Source organism: Falco peregrinus, chromosome 8 (assembly GCF_023634155.1).
Source record: "Falco peregrinus isolate bFalPer1 chromosome 8, bFalPer1.pri, whole genome shotgun sequence".
NCBI lineage: Eukaryota > Metazoa > Chordata > Aves > Falconiformes > Falconidae > Falco > Falco peregrinus.
The window spans coordinates 65,592,742-65,619,447 of record NC_073728.1 but is presented as its reverse complement, the minus strand read 5'-3'; the positions used below and the strand labels follow the sequence as shown (position 1 = coordinate 65,619,447).

General features: G+C 42.1%; 1 protein-coding gene across 2 annotated transcripts in view; it reads right to left on the bottom strand.

Annotated features, from left to right (window-relative positions):
* The window catches only part of NR3C1 (nuclear receptor subfamily 3 group C member 1), a 73,613-nt gene extending 47,209 nt beyond the window's left edge, over positions 1-26,404 (bottom strand). The window contains exons 1-2 of one of the 2 annotated variants that reach the window (XM_055811566.1): positions 26,122-26,404; positions 22,878-24,066 (exon numbers count right to left, since the gene is read on the bottom strand). In XM_055811566.1, the coding sequence (XP_055667541.1) occupies positions 22,878-24,052 (1,175 nt within the window). In that variant the 5' untranslated portion in view covers positions 24,053-24,066; positions 26,122-26,404. Of the gene's footprint in view, positions 1-22,877; positions 24,067-26,121 lie in introns of those variants that run through there. The other variant, XM_055811567.1, reaches the window with a different exon arrangement.
* Positions 26,405-26,706: the final 302 nt, after the last annotated feature.

Sequence of the window (26,706 nt, the reverse complement as noted above, 5' to 3'; positions counted from 1 at the left end):
TTTTTCTGTTCAGTGTTCTTTAATAAAGTCACCAAGCAAAAAGCATAGTTTTATAAATATTACAGGGACCGTCATTTACAGAAACCAAGGCCTTGAAAAGACCAGAGAAACCACTTGGTAAAATCTTAACTTGATCATGGAGACGGGAAATAGATTGGATACGCCTTAAACTGTTAAAATGGAAAATTAATAATAAAGAAATCCATTCAAGATACTTGGAAACAGTTTCTACTAAGTATTATTGCTTTCAAAAGCAGCCCTTAAATTCAGTCCTGAATTACAGTATGAAAAGAAAGTTTTCTCACACAAGTTTAAAGGTGACCTTCCTCATACCTGTCTTGCATAAAATAAGCATTTTACTTCGCTTTTAATTGAGGTAACTGGAAAAGGCAGCTCCTATAGGGAGTTCTTCACTTTTCTGAAAATCTCCACTATTTTGATTTTTCAAGATACAGAATGTTGGGTCTCTTCCTTATACTTTCTACAAACTTGCACGAGACTCAGAAAACACATTCCATTTGTTAGTATCCAGAAATTCACTTCCTCACCATTGTCACCGCAAACAAGCACAACCGCCTGTGTTTGTAGTCAGCTCTGGTACTCCAAGGCAAAACCTACCCAGGAGTTGCCAGAAGTGCAAGTGCTATTACCAAGCAGCATTACTTGGATGAAGATAGTCTTTTTTTTTTTTTTTTTTTTTTTTCAAACAGACACACATCTACGCAGATCACAGAAAACAGATAAAATTAAGAAGGAAATAGGGTTCTATAGAATAAGTAAGTAAATTAACCACAAGAATACTTGCATTGCTGTTTCAATTTATGGCCAAGGCATCCTCTGATTTCCTTTTGACCTCAAACTAAAGGCCAAGAAGAGTGATTATATCTTAAGACTGCTGTTTAAGAAACAGTTACTGTAAAATCCCCTGTAAAAGCAGGTTCACTTTAACATCCAAACAGACATGACTCCTTGGTATACATAACGTTGGCTGAGAGGATGCCATCAAAGTGACCTGCCCATACATTTATCTCACACTGAAGAATCCATGAGCCAGAATGAATAATACACACATTGTGTTGGTGCCTTTGAAAATATTCTCTGTGCAAAGGAGGAAGTCACAACCATAAGCCTCAATCCACGTGCTGAAGCTCTCCTAGCATAAAATATTTTGTTTTCGAATATGTGAACATATTTTGAGGGGTGGGGGGAGAAGAAGAGGACATGGAAAAGGAAGCAAGTTTCCTGGCATACCTTTAGCATAATTACACAGGCAAAAAGATCAATTACAGGCATTCATTCAGCCCAATCATTCTCCAGCTCACAGCACAGAGACATTTAACTTAACATTCCAGAAATTAGATCACGCAAATATTGGAAGAAATCTGGCCACACAAGTGCAAAACACCAGGTTATTCTGGCCTGATGTGACCTGGTACCTAGAGTGCTTCATTTAATGTTTTGAGCCATCTTCCCCTACCTCATAGTTCAAAAAATATTATTGTGAAAGGTGATTTTGAAAGTAGAGTAAGCTCTCGGTTTCAGGTACATGGAAAGCAAGCAGTCAGGCATCAACCCCAAGTTGCTGTGCACAAACAATGAATGTCTCAATTAGAGAAAGTTAGTGTAAAACTGCTCCCCAATTAATAAAAAAAAAAAAAAAAAAAGGAAAAAAAAGGAAAAAAGAAAGATTAATTTCAAGACCAGCCACTTCTCAGTGCAGCATCTGCAAGACCATTTCTTGAAGGCTTCTAAGCAAAGCTCAAAAGCTTCATTCCAAAATGTGTAAGACCCAATATCTGAGTAGCTCTACTATTTTCCCTGATTTTAATATTTAGGCCAGGAAAGCTATTTAACTAAAGGAAAAATAGTTTTATTTTTTGTATTTGAAAGGAAAGGAAATGACCAAGTAAAAAGGCATTCTTCTGAGCCTGAATGCAAGTCACAAGTTGCAGGATAGCTGGAAGCCAGCTGGCATGCAGCCCATTTACAGTAAGTTGTTTACTTGTTGTCTAACCACTAATAACTATTGAGAGTGGATCCCTGAATCAAAAAAAAAACCACCTGTGTTTTCTGTTCAGAGAGGAAGGAAGAACAAAGCAGACTATAAAAATATTCACCGCTGATGCTGTGACTTCCAAATCAGTACAGCTTTTTTTTTTTTATATATAAAAAGGATTAGAAAAATGTAACGTAAAATTAAAGCCCCTATGTATCAGACAAGGCAAAAACATTATTTAGATATGAGCAGGAACTGTATTATCAAAGAGAAACAACACTGGTATGTACATGTCCTCCATTTAAAACCCTAGCTTTCAGGGCTCTGTGCTCCTCGAGCAAGTACAAAGCGTGTGACAGAACTGAGGAAGACACACATCACAGACGTTTAATTCCTTCTAAGAGTTCTCAGTTATTTAAGACTAAGTTTAACCTTGTGATTCAAGAGAAAAAAACCCTGCTGATGTGTGCTTGTAAATATTCCAAACGCTGAAAGGCAAGTAAACCTGCCCATAGATACAAGGCTTTCACAGGAGTTTTACCGAGCGTGAAGTTTCAGCATTGCCCAGGCACCGGCTTTGCTGGGCAGTGCGTGCCGTGCTGCCGATGAGAGCTGAGGCCCTCGGATGGCTGCAGGAACTGTGGGAAGCTCCGCTGACCCACCCAAACAGGGACGGGGGCACTCCAGGGGTCTTCCAAGCAGCTCCTTCCCCCTTCAGCTAGTGTAAGGCAGACAGGTTTGGGGCCTGAGCCACTACTCTGGGGTAGCGGCTGCTGCTCAAACATGCCCCAAGGCCTCTCTTGGGAAGACCAGCCATGAATGTGTCCTGGGGACAGGCTGCCTGCCAGCCAGACCATGGCGACTGGCACCAGACTGCTATAAGCCAGCAACCCCACCCTGGCATTCCAGCCAAACACAAAGCTACTGTGTAAAAACATATCAGGTTCAAAAAAATATTACTCATGTATAAATATTCTGTTAATAAGCCTAAAAGTCATCACAGATGTAAAAAGATAGTGACAAGATATTTGATCCTGATTCTGTTACTCGCAGAGCAGCAGGTGCTGCTGTATTGAATTTGCATCTGTACTTGATGTCATTCAGCATGCCCTAATCCCACTCCCGCAACTACCGCCAGAGGCCATGTCTTGGTGCAGAGGTGGTAAGCAGCTGACAGGTGATACCCACTTAGATCTCCTCTTGCTTTAGATGGACAGTTACAAATATTTTAGTTTGCTGAAGAAAAAATGAAGAAAAACCAAAAGATTATTCTAAACCACATTTGTAACGAGACACACTAACCTTGTCCCACATGCTGGGACTCACCAATGGACTTCAAACCCATGACTCAAAATGTTTGCCTTACATTTGCATGTCTACACTGAGACAAAACTGGCATATTACTTCTCTAAATAATATTAAGTATCAAATATCACCCCTCTACATGTAACTTCTATTTAAATACAAGTTTCATTCTGAAAATTTCAAAATATACTTGCATATAGTTTCAGTAATTGCTGGCTGGTGATATAACAGAAACAAGCATTACTAGGATGGGAACAAAGTAGTTTTCATTGGCCAGGTGCCCACCAAGCCGCTTTATCACTCCCCTCCTCAGCAAGACGGGGAGGAAAGAAAGTAAGATGGAAAAAAACCTTGCAGATAAGATAAAGGCAGTTTAATAAAGCAAAAGGCCACACATGGAGGCAAAAGAAAATTAAAGATTTATTTTCTGCTTCCCATCAACAGGTGATGTCCAGCCACTTCCTGGGAAGTAGGGTTTCAGTATGCATAGCGGTTGCTCTGGAAGACAAATGTCACAATAACAAATGTGTCCCCCCAACCTGTCATTTCTCTTGGCTTTTATTGTTAAGCAGATGTCATACGATACAGAATATCCCTTTGGCCAGCTTGGGTCAGCTGTCCTGGCTACATTCCCTCCCAAGATCTTGCCCACCCCAGGCTGCTGGTGAGGGGGGATGCTGGAAAGAAAGCCTTGATGCTGGGAGCACTGCTCAGCAGCAGCTGGAACACTGGTGTGTTATCCACACCTTTCTAGGTACCAGTGCAAAAGCACAGCACTGTGAGGCTGCTGTGGGGAAAATTAACTCCATCTCAGCCAGACCCAATACACCTTTTTGCCCTCCTCTTCCTCCTCCAGTTCATTATATTTTGTCTTTATTTTAAAATACTGGCTGATACATACCTGGCTCATACCTCCTAACAATGTTTTGTTCCATGTTATCCGTGCTTCTTCCAACAGGCAAATTCAGAGTAAGAAAAATACATGTCCCGTACCAAACACACACTGCTTAGTTTTCAAAGTGAAAGAAAGGATTTATTAGAAATACTTTTATCTAGCTTTCACAAGTACATGAGAGGAGATACAATTAATCTCAATTTTCATTTGTCTTTCTCAGCAGTACCATGAGGATGAAAAATACAGAACTTTAGTTAGCTTTTAAATGTGGCTGAACTAATCAACAGTAGAGGTCTGACATACCGCCATCCGTTATGGATCAGCAATATCCTTTTGCATGTATACATACAAATTTTTACATTTTTCTGCACCTTTGTTTATTCATATAAACTATTTTTTGTGTCAACAGCTTCCAGAAGGATTAAAACCCCCCAAACCACTGAACTAAATAAAGCATCCCTCCATCTGCAAAAGGTACATAGTGTATACATTGAGAGTGATCTCGTCTCATTGTGCCACCAATAATAGAAAAAGGAAGTACAGGCTTGACTAACTCAAGGCATCCAGAATAAAAGGTGAATGTGTCAATGTTAATGAGCGTTGCAGAATTATAATCAAATATTTGATTCAGATTTTTGAGACGCAGGATGGTAACAATTACAGAACTCCCCACCAAATGTCAACAGTTTGGCAAGTGTAATGCTACAGAAGTGTTAGTAGAAGCTAATGATAACACAGACACCTGCAGAAAGAGGAAAGTAATAAAGTTCTCCAGTTTACAACATCTCACTGAGAAATGTAAACAGAAAATAATGGAGACAAACTAACATGAACACCTGCTGCTGGAGAATTCAAAAGTTATTCAGATGCACAGACTAAGAGACAGTGCTGTGAAAAGAAGGATCTCAAGTAGTCCAGGGCACTATGAAAGGTAGAACAGCTCCTCCTCAAGAAACTGCTGTACAAAGTGCAGTTACACAGTTTGTTTTCAAGATTCAATCAACAAGGACATGACTGTTCAAAGACTAACTTAAACAAAAAAAATACTCCTTTTTAAGTTATTGGAAAATATTACTTGACTGGGATCCAGAACTAAGAGCAAGACAGCAAAGCAACGCACGCAGGTGCGACGCAATATTCAGCGAGGGCGGTGCCACTAGTTGCTCCCAGCCTGGTCTCATTTATGGGCATGAAAAAAGTTCTTCAAAATACAAGCTGGAGAAGGTAATTATTCTCATTTTAACAGCAGTGTCTAGTCATCAGCTTGTCTGTGTTACTCTTAACTTTTCACATGTTGTGTAAGGGTAAGTCCAAGCAATTAATACTTTGCAGTATCTGCACGAAGACTCTTTCTGCTTAGAAAGAATCAGAAAAAACCCTCAGGGAAGAAATACACAAAGGATTCCTAACAGCATTCCCTACTTATGCATCAAGCACAACTTTACTCACTAAAATTAACGGGAAAACTGTTACAGATTAATAATCATGGAAAAGAACAGAAGTAACACAAGGTACTGCAGACAAGAACTTATGAAAAGGGATTCGGCTGGTCCTTTCCGATCAGTGTTAGGAAAGGACGACTGTTGGGATCCCATGGCAAGAGGGTGCATGCGACCTGCCCCACAGCACTGACTCTGCACTTTCAGACCCAAACCAAACCGTTTTCCAAACACACACAACCGAACAACTGAAATGAGTACAAGCTCTTTCCCAATAGCCAATTTACTCACCTTGTAAAAATCCCCAGATTTAATGCGTCTTTAAAACTAGACGCTTAGAAGTACCGGCAAGCGTTGCTAACCAAGGAACAACAAATACAATCATGTTCCCAAGAAAAAAATGGTTATAAATTTAAGAGCACTGAGTTCCATCCTTTGCTGTTAGAAAATGAATATAAATAAATTATTGGAATAGCTAAAACATTTTCAATTTCTATTTTTTCTTGAACGACAATATATGCTGTATTTGTAGAAAATACTTCTACATATTACATTTAGATTTGTAAAAATCTGTACTAATGCTATTAAATTTATAATTATTCCATTACTATAAACAAATTGCAGTTAAGTTGGAGAGAAAGCAGCCATGTAAGTGAAAAGATTTTCCAGTTTTGCAAAACTGGGGGGGGGGCTGACTGCTTTTGACATGTGTCTGTGACAGCAGCACAGGAGTCAAAACAATGTTCATCACTGCTACAGCAATCTGAAGTGTGTGTGTGTGACCCGACAGGGACAGCTAGGGAAAATAACTGATGATAATATAAAGATAGGTTACTCTGTCATACATAATAGCAGATTTTAATTGCTTAGAGGTCTTTGGAGCTACGACTACTGTATGAAACAAGCGAAAGATAGCTTTCCAGCATGTAGGAATTTCCCTAAGCAGCAGTTTGAACTGCCCGCTTCCTACAATTACTTTGATTTATCTGCAATTTTGAAGACAAAACGAAGCATCCAATTTAACACACTGGGCAGGGGGAATACACACGCATGTGAATATACATTAACAATGAGGAAAAAAAGTTGTGCAGGAAGACATCACTATGGCCACCACAGATTTCACTAATTCTTAACACTATCATACATGACATTCTCTTTGCTGCCACCTTCCCCCTCCATTTTGTCTGTTTAGCTTGTTGACATGCAGGGACAATTTCTTAAGCACTGGAGACAAACACCTGACATAAGTGTTCTGATAGTAAATTAAAAACACATCCAACCCCCCTCAAGAGCAGGCAACATGGAATGAATGAGTACCACCTTGAAGATGCAAGCACACCAAGGCTCACAGAACATAAGCCAGAGGGCATTCTCTTTATTCTTCTTGGTCATAAAACTCCTCGTTTACCTTTTCGGCTGCTGTTGCACACAGAGCTAACAATTTCACAAAACTATCACTGATAACCCAGACTCTCTTCCCAAGGCCCATCTGCCAGCTCTGAGATCCATACTGTACAAGCAACATATAGATAATATTCCCTAGACACATAACTGCACATTTTCTACATGGAGGGTGCCCTGTTAGCTTGGGCTTGTCTGTGTGCTCACTGCGCTCTCAGAGAGCTTTCTAGCCTGACACTCAACCACTCAAAATAGCTTTGTATCAGCTAACCCAGAAACCTCTCTGCACATTCCCTTTTCAGGCCCCGTCTCAGCACTGACCCACAAGGAACCAGGCAGTTGACTTCTCATCCCGAAGAGCAACTACTAAATCCCACCCTTCGCTTCCTATTCTATAACCAGCTCTCAAGCCCACAAAAGAGCCACTCTTCCAGTTCCGTGAAAACTCAGGGGGTTTTGTTGGTTCCCTTCTTTCTAAATGGCCTCTGGCAAGGAAGCAAGTCAAAGCTCAAAAGAAAAAAAATAATCAATATATTCAGGTCAATTGGACTTCAATGGTCCACAGGCTCACTGACAAGCTCACAGAAACACAGGCTATCAGACGAGGTGGTGTTTTCCATCCAGGAGCAAGGACAGCTCTTTCCCAAGAGATTTGCGTGCTTGGTGATCTTACAGCTTTACAACCTAATACCCTGCTGGGGCAGAAGTCAAGCTAACTGACCCACACTGCCCCAGGTCCCACGGAGCCATGGTTTTCAAAGGACAAACATCGGTAGCCCCATCACACGTGGCTGGTTTATCAGAGAGGCCACCTTTGCTGGCTGGCAGGTCCTTCAGGGCTTCTGGGCAAATGCCACCCAGGCCCTGTAGCCCATTAACACTGCACTGCTCTGCCTGGCCGAAGCCCTTGCACCCATGTCCCTTGGCCCAGCGGGGTTCCTCCAGGAGCCCCTGCAGCCCACGCCGCTGGGGCAGAGAACGTGTCCCATGGCCCTGTCAGGCCCCAGACGTCCCTCACTTGCCCACCGCCCCATGTCCTTCTGCTGGTTCCCACCCCAGCCCCTGCCAGCAGGCTGCTCTGCAAGCCACCAGACTGGGCACCTTCTGCAAGGCACTTCACCAACTCATTTTCTTGATCTCTGTAATCTCCTATTTATATTTGAACTTACATCTTTATGGCATTTTTGTTCACCACAACTGGGGAAGCTTTTCCCTGTTTTAATATGCTTTTTTCCTTTTCCTCCTCCCCCACCAATTGAGCTACTTGGAGCTATCAGTGTATCAAAGCAATACAATTCTGGCACACAGTACTGTTAGGTGTTCTGAGCTGTTTACAGGGGTTCCTTGGTGTTGGTGCTACATTTTTTAAGTTTTGTCTTTAAGCCAACTGCCTAATTTACATGTACTTCCCCCTTTTACAATTGCCTACACACTGGAGTGACTTGGCTTGCTTTCTCCATCAACACTGCCTAACTCAGCAGTCTTGTGATGGCTACTGCAAAGCAGCTCTCCCACCAGGGCCCTCTCTAGCCAGCTCACAGCATCACTGGAAATTACATCTGGAAGCCCACCTTCCCTTGCTGCGTTACACATGGAATCTCAGGATATATCAAGCAAGTTGCACCAAACACAGCCATGCTGGTTCCAGCAAGGACAGTCTGATGTCGCTGGTGACAAAACACTGGGATAAGACAGCTGTACCTGCACCACACACAGAAACTGCCCAGAAATACAACACAATGGATGTATCTGTGGACCCCTCCGTGGTCTTTGAAGGCCGTTAGCTTCCCAGTCCTATGAATATCCTGACATAGTTTACCACTTAGTTATGGAGTTTCTTACAACATTATAGAGAATTACCTTTGATAGAACACCGGATTTTAAACACAATCTGGAGAAATCTACTTTACAATTAGCACCCAATCAACAGGTATCATTTAGTAAGCAAGTTACATGTGTCTAGAAGGAATACGCCAAAGTCACAAATAGTTGTTATGTGGTACCCAACTGCCTTTAAAGTGTTCCAAAACCCCTCAGAGTCTACAGACCTTTTGAATACACGACCAAACCAGATCAAAAAATCTGCAGAAGAACATCTGTCCTGTGACAGTGGCTTCTATCAGGGTGGGGGGGACACACCACCATGCTCAGATTGCATCTTCAAAGTAATTTTTTCAACTTCCAATGCACAGACAAGGAGTTATGCCATCTTCACAAAAGCAGAACCATTACAAATAGCTTTGAGTAGGATAAACACCAGTCAACAAAAGACTTTGTTGCATTCATTTCCCTTTTAAAATACAGAACCTAGAAAGAGACTCCCTGGTCCAAAAAAAAGAGCCCACATTCATCCTTATATGCCAAAAGAATACGCACACCCCCTCAAGACACCAACAGTAGCAGTTGCGGAAATAAATATCTCTGCGATTGCTGAAATAAACTTTTGGGTATTTCTGACAAAAATTGGAATTGCAGTTTTGCCATCTATTTCCATAAAGTTTTAGGGCTTCCCTTGTTAGGTTATGTGTTCCATTTCATTTTTAAATTACAATGGCAGTTTTAAGATGTCCACGTCTTGAAACGCTGCATACAAGAAAACAGAGGTTGGTAGCACTTATGAATGCTTGGAAAGATTCAAAGAGCTAAACGTTGCATTTCCTTTAAAGCTCTTCCTCAGTTTAGAGGCTGGGGTCAGCCAGGAATAGAAACATAAGTCACTTCCTCCCTCCCCAATGGTATGCTGTGCAACTTACCCATATAGTTTTGATCTACAAGATGGAACAAACTGAGTCACAGAACCAAATGGACTATCAGCGGTATTCCAACCTTCTGATTGTTATTTAATACCAGATGTTCCAAACCCTGAACGTGTTAAGAGTCTTTAAAGAAGAATCTTTAAAGTAATAAAATAGGCCCAAGCTCATTTGTCAAACCAGTTGCTCTGGTTGGAAAGTAGCTGTCAAATATCTAGTGTGACTAAGAATGTAACCTTGCAGGCTTCCTAATATTAACTGCTCACTTAAATAAAAAAAAATAAAAGAATGCTCTGCTACTCAAAATAAAGAACTCGGCATTCAGATTTTTACAACACTTACATATTATCCAAGGAGTTTTAGCAATAACTTTCATTTTTATTAAATTACGCACATAACTTGTAAATAACCTGGCATTTCATTTGAACAGTCTTCTTCAACTATGGAAAGCTACAAAACTTGTTGGGTTGGTTTTGTTAAAAATGAAGGTGTCAGAATAGCTTCCTCATCAGTTTAGAAAATGGCAGATACGTGGGACTTAGTAGAAATGTATGTTCAGGAAGGACAGAATTCATAAAACTATGAGAAAATGAAACCAAAGGACTTTACACCAGACCAGGACTCAAGATTTTTTAAAAAAATATTTCCCACTGAAATCAGTGTGGCCAAATGGCCTTTTTAAAGCCTGGGCTGGGTTGTAACACAGTAGAACAGGTTAGGGAAAATGCTTTTCTTGAAATATGCATCTAAGTAGTAGCTCTTTTTTCTACACGTGACACCTAGAAAAACTGTATTTGCGATACAGGATCTCTTTCGTTCTTTGTGATACTTCAAATAGTAAGAGAGCACATAATTTAACGTTCATTTTTCTTTTAAAACCTTGAGCTTTTATCAGTATCATTTGGTCAAAGCAAGTAACAGAAAAAGCATTACAAGTCTCCCCTTTTCTGCAAAAAGGTATTACATAATTTATAGAATCAATAGGCAAGATAGAGATACTATCATTCTTTACAAATTCAATTTTAATCTATGTTTGTTTGGAAATCCGAGTAAGGCACATGCTTTATTTATTTTCAAGTAAGTATAACTTATGACCTTTCACTTTTTCTTTCTTTGTATTTTATTCCATTTTAAACTACTCTTTTTACAGCAAGTATCTCTTCAATAATTTATCATATTCGTAAGACAATCCTACTGAGCTAAATGAAAACACAGTAATTTCTTTTGCTGAAATTAAAGAGTTAAGAAAGAGTGCTGCAACCCTTCAGCCTCATCATAGCTGTTTTCCTCTAGAATCTACCAGAGATGATATGGAATCAATGAAAACAGCATACTAATAATGGCTGACTAATATCTTTTTGGACTTTCCTTATCAAGATCTTAAAACATTTTAAAAGTTAAAATTTGGTAAGAGAACAGTTTCTTGCACTCATGAGAAAGCTGTTACCCAGAGATGAATCTGTTTTTAATGTACTCGAGAGTAAAAAAACCAACCACCTGGTTTCTTTAGGTTAAATGATCCCCCAGCTTTCAGATACAACTGAGGACAGTCTTTAACCCCATCTCTTATCACTGAAAACTTCTCCATTTTCTGCTTTATGAGCACATGCCCTCACCCCCCAGCCCCACTTCCCCACCACCACTGTGAGCTCTGGGTCCCCGAGGCCTGAGGCAGGGGTGTGCATCATGTACCACACAGGGCTGTGACCATCGGCCTCTCCACACCGGTAAAAGGCTATATAAACATGTAAGACCATATATCTTTAAAAAGAAAGTCCAAATAGTATATGTCTGTTCTTCCCACTCTTAGTTTCATTATGTAATTCAACTACCCTCCATACTTGATTTGCATTTGCCTTATAAAAGGACAGCATACCTACACCAGAAATTTCTCAATTTGCAGTTTGGTTCAGCCCTGCAGTTGGATTTGAGCTGTGCTCAAATGCAAGCCCCTCGCTGGTGAGCATTGCCTGTAACACCTCCTCACACGAGACTCACCAGCAACATGTCAGCAAGTGCCAACCTCTACAAGGCTGCTCCACAAGGCCACCATACTAAGGTCTGTAGTAATTTTAAGAGCCTATGGGCACCTATACTGGACAGAAGATTCCTATTTGGTGCAAGATCTGCCTCATCACCTGTCAACACAAAGACATCAGTAGGGTTTGTAAATCGCATTTATTACAAAAGTGCAATGACAGAACAGGCTGGATTCAAGGATCCCTGAAGGCCCCTTCAATCCCATCGCTTGTGTTTCTGCGACCACTTACAAACAGCAGGTATATTCCTCCCCCCTTCCTCCTCTAGTTATTAGCTTACGTACTCGGGTCCTTGCCTGAGGAACCAGCATCCTGCCCAAAGGAGAGGACTCCTTCACATGCCCCCAGCCCCCTCTTTGCTCACAACCTGTGTTAATCCATTTCATCCAACTCACCTGTTAATTTAAATTGTCTTAAGTGAAGTTTTTCCCACTGACTAAAGACCAATTGATAAGGGATTCTAGCATTCAGAAAGAATCTGAATTGGTCATTTCATATACAGTCTGCTGCTATTTCAATAAACATTTATTATCTCACTAAAATTAAACTGTGATGTGGAATTCCATACTCCTTCACTTATCTCCAGCATGCAAAAGCTTTTCTGGATACCACATTCAAGATCTCTAATTTTTAAAGCCTTTTTAAATGCCCATTCTCAGATAAGACTGTTTTTCTTAACTTTTGGCTAATATTCCGATCTACTCCACATGTAAGAGAACCAAGATGCAGAGTTCTTTAAAAAAAATAAAATAATTAATTATATCTACAAGCACATCACCCTCATATTAGGACAACACAATTAGTTTTGGAGCAATTAATAAGTAACAGAAGATTAACAAAAATTCATCAAGCAAAACAAACCATCAAGGGCAGCAAAAGTAACCCATGAAAAAAATGAGAGAGAAAAGAACAGCTAGGTAACATGCAAACTGAAATCTGGACATTAAACCATAAAGTCTGCAAGTAGGCATTTGGGTTTTTAAGTTAACATGCATGGACTGCAATCTTGCATAGCAAATCCACATGTGCGCATGCAGCACATGCATGCTTTCAGCACCGATTTATTCAAAACCTTTAGCTGGCGGCTTCAGTAAGTTATTGCTTCAGAAAGGTAACAGAAAACTCTTACAAAGGGACAAAAATAATCAAGAAGAAAAAAATACACGGGTACACAGTGATACATAGTCATGCCTATGGAGTAGATGTGTTGATTTAAAATATTACCAATTTATATAATCTCATCAAATGAAGAGCTACGGAAAAACTATACATTTTATTTACAATAGCACATTATAACTGTATTTATACACACCTGATTTTTAAGTGGTATGAGAGACCACACAATCCTTTCCTGACAAAGTACCGATTTGACAGTCAACCTCTTTCAAAGCCATACCATGCATCCTTGTCTCTCCGTGTCAGTGAATGAATCAGTAGTTAAAAACTGCTTAGAAGAGCAGCACAGAATCAGGCTCCAACACTGACAACTAAAATCCAGAGGCACACCAGGTTCAGTTTACCAGCCACCCCAAGTGTGACTCCTGGTGTTATGGAGATGCTCTGCCATGAAGCAGTTGTCATCTGCAGCGCCTGATGTGTTCTGCCAGCACTATCCTCGCAGAGGTCCCCTTCCACACAAAGTCATACCAGACCCTATTACCACATCATTACATATGATCACACGCACACACCAGGCGAGCAGGTCTCCAAGCAATGACAACAAAAATAAACCGCATCAGCTGCTCTTTTCTGTCACAGATACCAGACTCAGCTCAGGAGAGACCAGCACACAGCACAGTAGCCCTTCTGCACCTTGTCAATAAAAATAACAAAAAACCCCAGAACCTCACACTTGTGCTCTCAAAAGCAGGTGATCATGGCATGGGAAGGCACGGCTTAGCTACATACCACCCAGGGTTCAGAGAACTCATGGATGTCCTGAAGTCAAAAGCCAGGCCAGGTGCTCGCATACCCCAAGCAGCAGTGTCCTTTCTGAACATCCAGCCGGGAAGCAAGAGCACAGACAAAGCCCTCTCCCATCATAAACAATTCACACAGCCGGAAAGGAGCTGTACCGTGGCTAGAGGACTCTCATCCAAGGCAAAAACCTCATTTTCTAAACATTTCACAAGATTTCCAACCATAGATGTCCAGTTTTCACACATACCTCACTCCACCAGAGACAGGCAGCCAAGCTACTGCCTGCTTGTGAACAGAGAGGTCATCCACCTTCAAACCCCTCTTCTCAATGAGTACTAAGCAGGTAGGCATTCAAATATTCAGAGACAGGAACACACACATAAAAAACCACCACCCCACACCCCAAGTTTCTAAAACAAGACCGAAGTCCCTAACGCAGTCAGCAGCCCACCCCAACAGATCTTTCAGATAAGGACAATTATAGGACTTTTCCCAATCTTCTGGAGAGGCAGATCATCAAGTATCAGATCTCAGATCCTCCAAAACAAAGCCAAGCAACAAAGCAAACCAAGCCATAAAGCTGTAATATCACTTCCATTATTTCCTTATTTGAATAAACTACTTACTTCCCCGATACTCCATTGTTTGCTCTTACCTGACGGTACAGCGAGTTTCCCCGATAGCATTTTGAGGCAAACTACTCATTTGTGTCCCAAATTCTTTTTTAAAAGAAAACTAGCACCCTTAGCAGTATTTACTTACTAAAAACTTAAGTTATGCAAATGAAAGCAACCAGAAATACGAAGTATCTTGGTAAAGCAACAGAAGAGTAAGTTGTGCCCTGCTGCTCCTAAGTTTCATATTAAATCTTGTGTGACCATGACGCATAAATAGGATCAGATCATGATCTCCAGCTGTTTTCTGACACACAGTAACTGTACAAACCTATTACAAACAGTTTGAAGAATGCATTACTGTAAAATATAATATGGAACTCAGTTTCTTAACTAAATTACAGTAGCAGTGAAATTAATTCAATTATTATTATTTTGGAAATCCTTCCCCAACAGCAGTTTTGCCTTTGCAATCTCTGGAAAATTGAGATATTTGATTAAGAAGTAGAAGCTGTGTATAATATTGCATCTCCACAACAAAATATTATCAGCTTGTTGGATGTTAATTTTCAAAGTACATCAGAATTCTAATTTTCTAGCAAGGCTCAACACAGACCGAGAGCTCCACAGATACAGCTCGAATATGGAATTTTAATGATAGGCAACCGATACAGACTATATTAAGAATGCAGTTGGCTGGTACAGAAATGTGTTCCACAGAAGATGTCAAGAAGACTTCTGAAGAGCATGATTTCCTCCAGAAATCCACACAATTGTACTGATTATTGACTCAAGGAACCATTATTATAAAACTCTACATGATATCCTGGGTAAGTAACACTGCATCCTGGAATCTAAAGTTAAGTCTCACATGACAACAGCAAGAAAAACTGACATCATCTACATTACAAAATTGAACTCCAGTTGCCAGCCAGCATTATGTCCCTGCTACTGCCAAAACGCACCTCTGGGACATGTGAAGCTGCCATGTGATAAATTCAGCGGTGCAGGCCCACGTAAGTAGAAAAGATGTCTTTTGTCACAGTATATAGTTATATTTCCAGCAATACAGTGCATAGCTTGCACACAAGGAGACGTTGTTTCAGCCAGGAAAAGAATTTTGGTAGAAAACATCACAGTCAAGGTTAGCATAAGCTGAGTCAGGTAAGCATGTAGAAGGTAGGTGCACAACACTATACCTTCTTTGTAGTGAGGATGAGGTAAGAAGGAAAACTCCAGGAGAGGCAGAGTAATTGCGCTAAATTGTGTTCCCAACCCAACACACTACTTCTGGAAGCACAATTACTCACCCCTCCAGTAAGTACCATAATTCAGGATGCTGGACTCGCCATGCACGAGGGACAACCCACACCTTCTTGTACTCCTGCGGAATGGCAGCTAAAGTTGCACATCCGCAGTCTTTCAGCTTCCTTTTAAGTAAGCCCACAACACTGAAGTACTCCAACAAGTGATGAAGTACACCCTGTACAGGCAGCCCTCTGCTTAGATTCCTTTGCAGGTGACCTGCAAAGCTATACTCACAATTTTTCTCACCCTCACATATGGGCAAAGTAACTGTAATTTTGCATTTAATTTTTTTTCCCCACAGATATTTAGAATTAGTTGATGTGAAGTCAAGTGCCAAGACAATGAGCTGAAATAAGTGTGTGTGTGTGTGATCTATTCCAGCTGTAATGGTTCACTTCTGTGCCACGGTGATGACGCCATCCACTGACAGTATCTGCCTAGTATTTCCAGAACCCAGCATTATGAACAAGATTAACTCCTGGTCTAAGAGTGTCTTGGTTATTTAGGCAAAGGCTCTGTAATAAATGGATATTAGACTATAGTGAATCAGCCAGAAAACCGCTGTAATGAGAACACAAATAATCTGTACATACAACAATGCAATACATTAATACTTCAGTAAATAAGATTAAAATTTGTGTAATACTACCAGGCTCTGGAAAACAAACACTACAAAACTAAAGATGGCTTAACACAAGCAGCTCCCAGGCTCTGTTGCACAGCGTACTGTACAGTTAAACATTTTTCCCAGAAACTACCTTGTTGCACACACACTTGTTCCTGTGTTTCTAAGAACAGTTAGAAGTTGATCATTTTATGAATGCATTTTAAAGTTCATTTCTGTATGCCAGAGGTGACACCCTTTCAGTTCTTCTAATGACACAAAATCAAGACAACTTGTAACTACAGCTCTACAACGTTTTTCCTATTGCTTGTAACTTGGACTGAGCACATGATTTTATTGGTATGTTTTTTATCTCAAGAACAATGACATTGGAACCATTCACAGAATGTGTATGTTATTCCGTACCAGCACATCGGCAGCAGGATATTGGCTTAGGCCAGGGGTCCTCAAACTTTTTAAACAGGGGGCCGGCGCACGGATGAAGTGGCAGGCAGCCATCTGCGGCTGCTTGGTTTCCCCCCCCAGTCCCTGGCGGGGGGAGCAAGGGGGTCTGTAAATACTGGGGGCCAGACTGAGGACCCTGGGGGGCCGTAACCAGCCCGCGGGCCGTAGTTTGAGGACCCCTGGCTTAGGCAGTCTTCATCTACCCCAGAAAATGAATGGAGATATAATTGTGTCTTGCAATATTCCACAAGCCAGGGTTTTGTGAAGAGAGAAGTTACTACCGAGAAATACAAGTTCATTTTCTCCCAGGCAAATTTCTGAGTGCTGAGTACTTGCTCTCCTCTTGTAAGAGGAGACACTGATCATAACATCCAGTGGTGCGAGAACAGATGTTTCTCAGGCCAGTGGTAAAAATCTTTAATAAAATGTCCTAAGAAAAGGACTCCAGATCACACTCTGCACTAAAATGTCAACACTGAACCCCTTGTTTGCTCCAAGAAGCATTCCAAAGAGACCCAGAAGCCACAGACTACTGAAAAAAATATTTTAAAATAAATCTATTAGCTTCTTTTTATGACCAGCTTACAGTAAGAGGATAATGAGTTAAGAGTTTGGTGTCTTGACTGAATATTGTAGAGCAATAAAGAAAATACAAAGCAGCACAGCTAAAATTTTTGCAACCAACTCATTAGAGGACTCAAAGCAGTCAGTAGAGCATCCGTTCCACTGAACTACATCTTACAGACAAGGCAGTAAAGAGCTGTGAAGATAACGTGTACTTGAGCCTGAAGACACATTGGCATGAGCACTGGCTTTCCCATCATACTTAAGACTAACTGTGGAGTTATGATCGCTAGAACAACAGTATCTGCCTTGGAAACTCGACTAGGTTAAGCACACTCGTCAGTGAACAGCACTCATGGACAGAGATGCTGAATCCACCAGTGTGGAAATAAGAGAAACAACGTATGTAATTTTGCAAAGCATTAGAAGCCTGAACCGTCAAGCTTTGGCACAAGCATTACATCCAAGACAGCAGTGACAGGTTCTTCCTCTATGATCTTCACTACTTGAAGATAGGCAACATTAAAAAAAAAAAAGTTTAAAAAAAATGAAACAAAGTAGAGGAAGCCCCCAGAGGCCCACCTCCTAGGTGCAGCTACAAAAAGGGACCTAGGATAAGAGAAGGACTTTTAACCTTTTAAAAAGTAGAAATAATTCCGGTTTGCAGTTACCTATATGCATAGAACAGCTACAGCTTGTTCATCTCCAGAATGAGCAGTAATAGTCAAGGTAAGAAGGGACATTTGCATCTCCAGGACAATTTGCTCTCACTGTACAAAAGTAATCTTTAAACACGGTAAATATATGATGTAGGAGTTGTGTAATACATATGTTTCACATTTACAAGAAGATCCCGTCAGTAGGGCTGGTTCAACTACAGTTTTGCTTTCACTGGTAGCAGAAGAGTACAACAGGGTTTGACCACTATTTAAGATGGATAAAAAAATGCAATGGGCAACAAAAATCAGCTTGTGTTTCAGAAGCTAGAACCAAGTTTAAAACAGAGACTGTTGTAGGGGGAAACAAATTAGCAGAAATTAAAAATTTGGTTTGGATTAAAAAAACCAAACAAACTTACTCGGCCGTCAGCTAGCTGAATGGATCAGCTAAAAACTGGAAAAAAATGGATTACATCTTACATGATCTATCATTTACCTAGCTACCTCTTCATCTTGCCTTATAGCACATTCTGCAGGACATTCCCGATTCAGCCCTTTCTGCAAAAACAATTAGATTTTTTTGTCATGTATTTCCAAGACTCAAAACCCAAGTACAGTATTACATGAAGCTGACAAATCACAACAAAGACTACTGAAACACTGAGCACTCAAAATAACAAGTCTGGTTTTTATATCAAGATAGAATTATTTAAAAAGACATATTTATGTATGTACCATACATTACATACTGCTGAGTCAGACAACATCTGAAGTACTATGTCCAACCATGCCAAGCTGCTGGCCTTGGCCAAATGCCAAGCTGAAACAATGCAGTAAGACAAACAGACAACTGACCTTTACCATTTCTAGTAAACGATGACTTTTTTTCCCCCTTCCTTCTAGTAAAACATCCAAGTCCAAGAAGAATCCCAGTTAAAGAGAATGGCAGAAAGGTAACTTGTCCTGGAAAGAAGGCTTTGGACTGCGACTGACCAGCAAAACTTTTTCTCCCTTCCAGATTCTCCGCTTCTCTCTGCTCTTGCCCTTTCTTAAACTTCCTTAATGATCCTTATCCCCCATAAGTACTAGGAATGGTTTCAAATGTAGTAAGAGAAGCTGTAACACTGCCAATGGGGCCCAGTTTTTGTAAATTCTGGCTGTAGGCTAGAAAAAGCAGCACACAGAAACCCCTGCGTCGCTGTGTTGTTTCTCATCATCCTTTGTTCCCCCCACAAGCCACATCTCCAGGAAGTCAGAGGAATAAAAAAAGTTGAGCAATGGATTTAATGTATATACCACACAAGAGTCCTACGACTGTGTATTGCTAAAATAATTTCCCTGAAATTTATCAGTTTTCACTGGCATTTCTGTAGTAAATCACAAATACTATCCCATCAGAAAAAGACACCATCAAACCTTCTAATTCTCCAGCAAAGCATTTACCAAACAATTTCAGGCTGTTCTACTACTTTCCCAGGTGCTGTCTCACTTCTATTATAGAAAATCTAAGGCGAATTGTCTCAGCCTACTTTTTCCCTCCCTCTTCTATCCACCTTCTCCTTAGTTTGCTTCACTGTGATAGCTCAGCAGGTCCCTCAGATGGGAGACCTCGCCAAAGCAACCCTGGAACAAAGCTGTCCTGCTGTCACAGGGTTTCACTGCTGTTCAGAAAGATACTGAGTGCTAGCTGCTGAACACCGAGCTGCAGCTCCAAGTTTGCACATCACCACAAGCACTAGCAGACACTTCCACAACCCTGAGATACAGACAGCAATTTATTGACTCTTGCCAATTCACTCGCATCAAACAAATTTCTGAAGTTTGTATTCTGCTTCAGAATACCTCCTGCTGTTCATAGGAAAACTGATTAGTTTTCTCAGTCCTGATTATCACTTGTCCCATTAGCAACAGCATGCTGTGCTATACTTAGAAGCAAAATAACTCAAAAATTGCATGACATCAATTCAAGACTGCGTGTCTATGAAGAGACATTACATGCTTTCCATTAAAAGTCAGATTAAATACTACCTGAACACAGGACAGAACTGCAGCTTTTCTTCCCACATATTTAGTATATAATTAATAAGTTATGAATAGTCAAATAGTTCTACCAACAGCAGTATTTCCTACTGGAAACCGAAGTTTAGCAATTCTAAATTCCCAAGATCCCATTCTAAATTCCCAAGATCCCAGCCTTCACCGCACACAAATAGTACCTAAAAGAAAAAAACAAAACAAACCAACCAACCAAAAGACCACAGGTACCTGGCAAGATAGTCCTTCTTTTGTTTCTAAAACAAACGCCAATTTTCTTAAGTCGTGTGTAACATAAACAAATCCACAATACATCACCTTAAACTAACCTAGTTTAGACCAAATATTTCTGTCAGGGTTCCGGAAGAAAGAGAATTCCTGCTTTAAACCCAGGGTTCATCAGCATCTCAAACATTGTAAAAAAAAAAAAAAAAAAAAAGATGGAGTTGCCTCTATTTTATTAAAAACAATATATAATAAACCCAAGCAATGTTATTTTTAGAATTGGACTTCACAGTTTTAGCATACAAAAATCCTTGGGAACTAAGGACAGCTTTCATAAAGGCCACAAATAATGAATTTTTCTGCAAAACTCAACTAGAAGCCACCCCCAAATTCTTTACATGATCCTTAAATTGAGAAAAAAACCCCAACCATCCATTATCTTAAGGCAAAAGAAAGCAACAAAACAGATTACAACCTTGCAGGAAGCAAGAACAGCTATGCTTGCAGCAGTGTTGTTAATACTGCCCAGTGATGGAGGCAGACTTTTGCCTACAGTGCTGAGGATGCTCCCTTGCCTACAGCAGAGCTTTGCTGAGGGCCGCTGCCAGCTCTCCCCAGCACGCACGCCTACCGCTGCCTGCTCAGTTCCAACACAAACACACCAAGCACGCTCCTCAGAATTGCTTCATAAAGGCGACGATAACATCTAGCACTGTTGTCCTTTATACTCTAGGATCAGATGTATTCTGTACACATTAGGAGCTTGAGTGGGTTTTTCATCACAACATTATGAGAAACAAAGTATATAAAATTGGTGTTTATGAAATTCTCCAAAAATTGTACAAATATCTATGTGTAAACAGTTCACCTATGAATGTGCATGGTTCTACCCAAACAATTCTGTAAATCAAAAACAATGCATGAACTTTACAGAAACATTCTCATAAGTGAGGTTTCCATTATCAACAAGGAATCTGCTTACTTAAACAGCCACTGAAATTCACCTCCCAAACCCAATAATGGTACTTCTTGCTTTGATACAGATTTTATAACAACTGCCATTAAGGACAGAGTGAGAACAAAATAAAATAAAAAACCAACACCAAAATAACCCCATGAAATAAACTAAAAACACCACAGAAGTTGGACTGATTACGCAAAAGGTAAGTGCAAAGGATTTCTACTTTGTCAAAATAAGTGGTAAGATACATTCAATATTCATATACTGAAGTGGAATTTATCCACGAATTTAGATTTTCCTTTCTGGATTCCTTACATTACAAATTGCTTTACACTCTTAAAAAAAAAAAAAAAAAAGATATCTTCACTACAAAAATGAAAAACTATGAAAGAAATCTAGAATGAAAGCAAGTTAAAAGTTGCCCTCCTGAAACAACGGAGAAATCCTCACACACCTCATTCCAACTGTGGGAAAACACGAGCATATAACGTGTGGGGAGAGCTCCAAGACTGGCGGCTGACACTCTGGGGATGAATTGTCAGTGGGGTGATAAAAAAAGAAACTTAAAACAGATACTTCATAAAAAGCCTACAATTTCTGCTTTTACATATATGGACTTAAAGAGCCATTTTCTAACTGAGACTCCACAGAAACACAGCAAACACCTCTTCCTCCATTGAGAGCAAACACTCTGCCTGTGCAAGTACATGATAAAGAAAGAACAGCTAAGGAAAACATACAACTGGGTGTTCATACTGAAATGAGAACTCGTGCCCAGCTGCGAGAGATGTCCACAGCTACCCATTGAGATAGATGCCACTCCATACTTACCCCTGAACAGCAGAGGAAAAGTGTTTTACTTGAGTATCTGCAGCATTGAATTACTTGGAGAAAACACTACTTGACTGCAAGTAACTACACTAAGTCACTTAGACACATACTAACCAGCTCCCCTAAAATACCCTGCTCTCAAAAAACAGCTATTAGCAAGCCCTCCTGTAGTTCTATTTAAGAGTTAAATTCCAGGTATGTTTAAAATCTTACTGCAAATATTCTTATGTCTTTAAATGCAGTTATTAAACAAACCGCTGAGTATTTCCTACTAGGAATCTTCTTGTCCATGTAAGGTAAATGCAATACCAAGCAAAGCTAGAACTCTAGTTCAGCTTAGATGTAATTCTAGAGATTTACCGAGCAACTAAGTTATTTTTGTGCATAACATTTAAGTAACACTAAGAAGAAAAAAAACCCCACAGTGACCGATTCTCTAACCCTCCAGAACAAGTAGTTTTCGTATACAGTTAAATACTTCCCTCTATACTGCCTTCCTTCTATCCTGCCTTGTATATGAATCCTTCTACCACATACTCAAATTTCATTGTAGGTTGTATCTTAGAATTTTTATTTTTATGTGTTTCTTTTTTTAAAACATGTCAGCTCCCCTTCTCTTTTCTTCCCTTTAATACCAATAGTTGAGTACATGGTTAAAGCTCCTATTGTACTACAGAATAAACAAACACCAGCCATGTCTGATCAGACAGCCATACGTAACAAATGAAACAGGGATGACTGACTTCGAAAGGAAAAAACCCAAACCCACTAACAAACACAAAACAACAAACCCAAACTAGCATGCATGCAGCTGTGCTAAACATTCTTGTAGTATTTTAATAAAGAGCATGAAAAACTAATTACCTTGAATAGCCATTAGAGAAAGCAGGTCTGCCAGAAAGGTTGAGTGTTCCCAAAGGAGCTAAGGTCTCATCCCCTGATCCCTGGCACCTATTCCAATTTTCTGAACTCGCAGGAAGAGATGGAATGATATTAAAAATTGGTTTCTGATCCTGCTGCTGAGAGAGCGATGCAGTATTTAAATCATAGTGATATATCTGTCCCCCAGAGGTACTGACACCATGGATAGATATGGCAGAGACTTTAGTACCCAGCAAGTTAGACCCAGAGAAGTTTGCCTGACAATAAATTGGGCCCATGTTTTCTTGCTTTATGCCAGGAGTACAGAGTTCAATGAAGTCTTCCTTTTCTGTTTTCACTTGAGGCATTGGCATTTTGGAACTGGGCAAAAGGTCACCATGGTCATTAATTTTAGGTTTAGTGTCACATAAAACAGGAGGCTTGCAGTCTTCACTGAGATTTCCTTCCAGGAGAAATGCATCATCTGCAGATATAGGGGACAGCAAGCCACCATCATCTAGCAATGGGTCAAGTCTCCATGGGCTCCCATTGGGCTCTTTGCCAGGAGACACCGGCGGCAATTCTAAATCCTGGAGAATATCCAGGGTGCTTTGGTCTTCAGAGAATAACTTCAAGTTGCCACCGTTGGAGCCAACCTGGCTTTGGACTGCAGCTCCTGAATCTAAAGGTATGTTGCGGCCAGCCATGCCCGGGAAATCCGGCTCAAGCGGCACCTCAGAAGATATTGCTCCCTTTGTGTCCTCAGCCAGGCTTGAGGACTTATTCAAGCTCGCAATACTTTCTTCCAGGAGCCTGAAGTCTGTTTCTCCAGAAGAGATGCCAATTTGGCCCTGCTGGGAAAATCCAAGGTCATTTCCCATCACTTTTGCATCTGTTTCACCCATGTAAAGTCCCATCGAGAGCGATACTGCCTTGGAAAGGTCTGGCTGAGGCACATTTTTTACTAATCCTTTTGAAAAGTCAGCTGAAGCAGCTTGCTGATTGGAATCTGACTGAGAAGAAGCGGGGAGAGGAGATGTAGACACAGGGGCTTGTACAGTAGCTCCACCCCTGAAGGGTGGATGAAAGTCCATCACGATCCCTCCTTTGGTACTGATGAGCGCATTTTTCCTTGTTTCGTCTTGATCCGACGAGTTAAGCAATTCTTTGGAATCCATTACTTGAACATTAGCTATAAAAAGATCACAAGCATTCAAAGTTAGCACAGCAAGGGTATTTTAGTAACAGCTTACACACAACCACCAACAACAAAAAAAGTCTAAATCATTAGCCTAGTGAACCTGGTTTAGCTGCTCTGAGAACAAAAGCACAGCAAATTAAACTGCGAACTGGCAAGAGCCACATCTTTCTCAAACCCACTGGTGTTGTTTCTGGGGTTTTGTTTGTTGGTGGTTTTTTATTATTATTATTACTATTAGTTATTTCTCACTGGTAACAAGGAAGTATATTTTTAAAGCTTTTCTAAGCCTGGATGAAGTGGTATGTCTGCCTGCATGCAATTCAAAATCAGACGACAGCATATGACATCTTTCTGAACACACTCTCTCTCTGTTACTGAACCTAGCAAGTAAGGAAGTGTAGGAATTGTTATAGTACCCAATTTACAGATTTTGCAAGCTAATGTTCCCTGGTATTTAATTACACTTTGAGCAGGGCAGGGGAGAAAGACATTTCTCGTCTTTCCCGAGTCAGTTCCCTCTCTCCCTCCAGGTCCAGATGTAACACCCACAACATGTACCGAAGGCTCCAGAGGCAGCTCTCTAATGCAGCACCTACTGGCTGGACCAAATTCTGTTACTGTCCAGGAGCAACACAATCCCCCTACTACACAACACAAGGTTTGAGATTTTTGCATTGGTCTGGCTTACAACGCAACTCGTGAGTCTTCAAATAAATCTCAGACTTATAAACAAAAGCTAACTAAAAATAAAATAAAAAAAGAATTTTTATTAGCGTCAAACACTTTTACCAGCTCATGGCTGTTCTTCAAACACACCTAACATGAATCTCCTAAGTTTGATCAGTTTGTATCTGCTACATTTATTTTCAGCACAGACCATAAATATTTGGAGAACAACTGTAAAGTCTTTGGCAAACTTTCTATAACATTTGTCTACAGCCAAACAGTCAGAGCAACCCGCTAGCGGTGACCAGCTCATGCTCCCCTTGGTCTGTAAGAGCAGGCGATGCCCATGTTATTAGGCCATGGCATTATTAGTTAAGCAGTGACCCCAGAGTGTCCACAAGTCTATAGTCATCTTAATTACAAACCCGCCGGCTCTGTCGCCCATTTTCTCCAGACTGCCGACCAACACTGCTGCTTTCTCTATGCCAAAGTTAAGGCTGTGATCAACAGAAAGTCCTCACGTATAAAAATTTTAAGGTGGCCCCAGCGAGCTCCAGTCTGAGCAAAAGCGTCCCGAGCAGCAGCTCCTCGACGGGAAAACCCTTCCTGGGCCTTCGACGGCACCTGGCAGGGCTGCCCGCCGCCTGACCCCAGCGTCCCACCGGGGGCCGCGCTCCGCCCGGCCGGCCCCACCGCGCGGGGGGCCAGGCGCAGCGGGCAGCACGGGAGCACCGCGGGGCTGCGTAAGGTGCGCGCCACATCAGCGACTGGGAGGAAAAAAATACTGTAACTGTCAACCTGCAGTTATGACTTTTTTTTTTTTTTTTTTACGTGAAGGGGAGGAAAAATGTAGTTATTCCACTTGACAATTTCCCCAACAGAATAAAGCGGCGAACCATCCAGCGCAGGAAACGTGTCAAAAGAATCAGATGCGAGTCTGCCCGAAGGGGCAAAAAGCTGCGAATACCGAAAACCGCCGAATTACACTAAATTCTCCTTTGCAAAGTACAGTTTTCAGAGAAATGTGTCGGGACCTGTTGAGCCGTCGCCGCGGCACACCCACTTCTGCAAAATAAGACCAGCCCACGGCCGCGCGGCGGCACCCCGCGCTGCTCCCCCTCCCCGCCCCTGACGCCCCGGCCCCCGGCCCCGCGCCGCTCCCCGGACCGCCCGCCGCCGCCGCCGCCCTGGGCCCCCACCGCGGGGGAGGCCGCGCTCCGCCGTGCCCCCTCCCGTCCCACCCCGGGACCCTTCCGGGGGCGGCTCGGTATGTCCCCCACCCGTGCTCGGGGCATTCCTGCGCGGTGGCACCGCCGCCCCGCCCCCCCCTCCCGCCAACTTCCCGGGACGAAGCCACGGCTTAGACCCCGGCCCCCTTACCTCGTCCGGGGGGTGGCGCTGGGGCTCCTTCAGCCGCCAACTGCCATCGCGGCGGGGGGGCGGCAGCCAGCGGGAAGGGGCGAGGGAGCGGGCGGGAGGAAGTCGACAGTCGCCCCTCCGGGGGCCGCGGCGGCGGCCAGCACCGCTCCGCCGCTCCTCCTCCTCCCGCCGGATCGAGACCCTGACCTAGTCCCCGCCCCGCCCGTCGCCGCCACCACCACCACCGCGGCGCCCCCTGCGTTAATTAGTACTAATTGCCTCCGCGGACTTTGTCCCCCCACCCCCGCCCCGCTCCTGCCTTCTCTCCGCGCCTCCCCGCCCCGTCCCTCCGCAGGGCAGCTCCGCGCTCGGCAGTGCTCTGCCCCCGCCACAAAATGGAGGACGGCGGCGACTGCCTCCTCCCCCTCCCTCCCTCCCTCCCTCCGCCTCCCCGACGTGGAGAGGGAGTGGAGACTGGCGGCAAGGAGAGGGGCGGCAGCAGCAGCGCGCCCGCTCCCGCTGCACGGCTCGGCTCGGCACTGCGCGGCCCGCTGGCGCTGGCCGCCCCTCGCTCGGGACCGCGGGGCAGTGCCCGCCGGGCCCAAG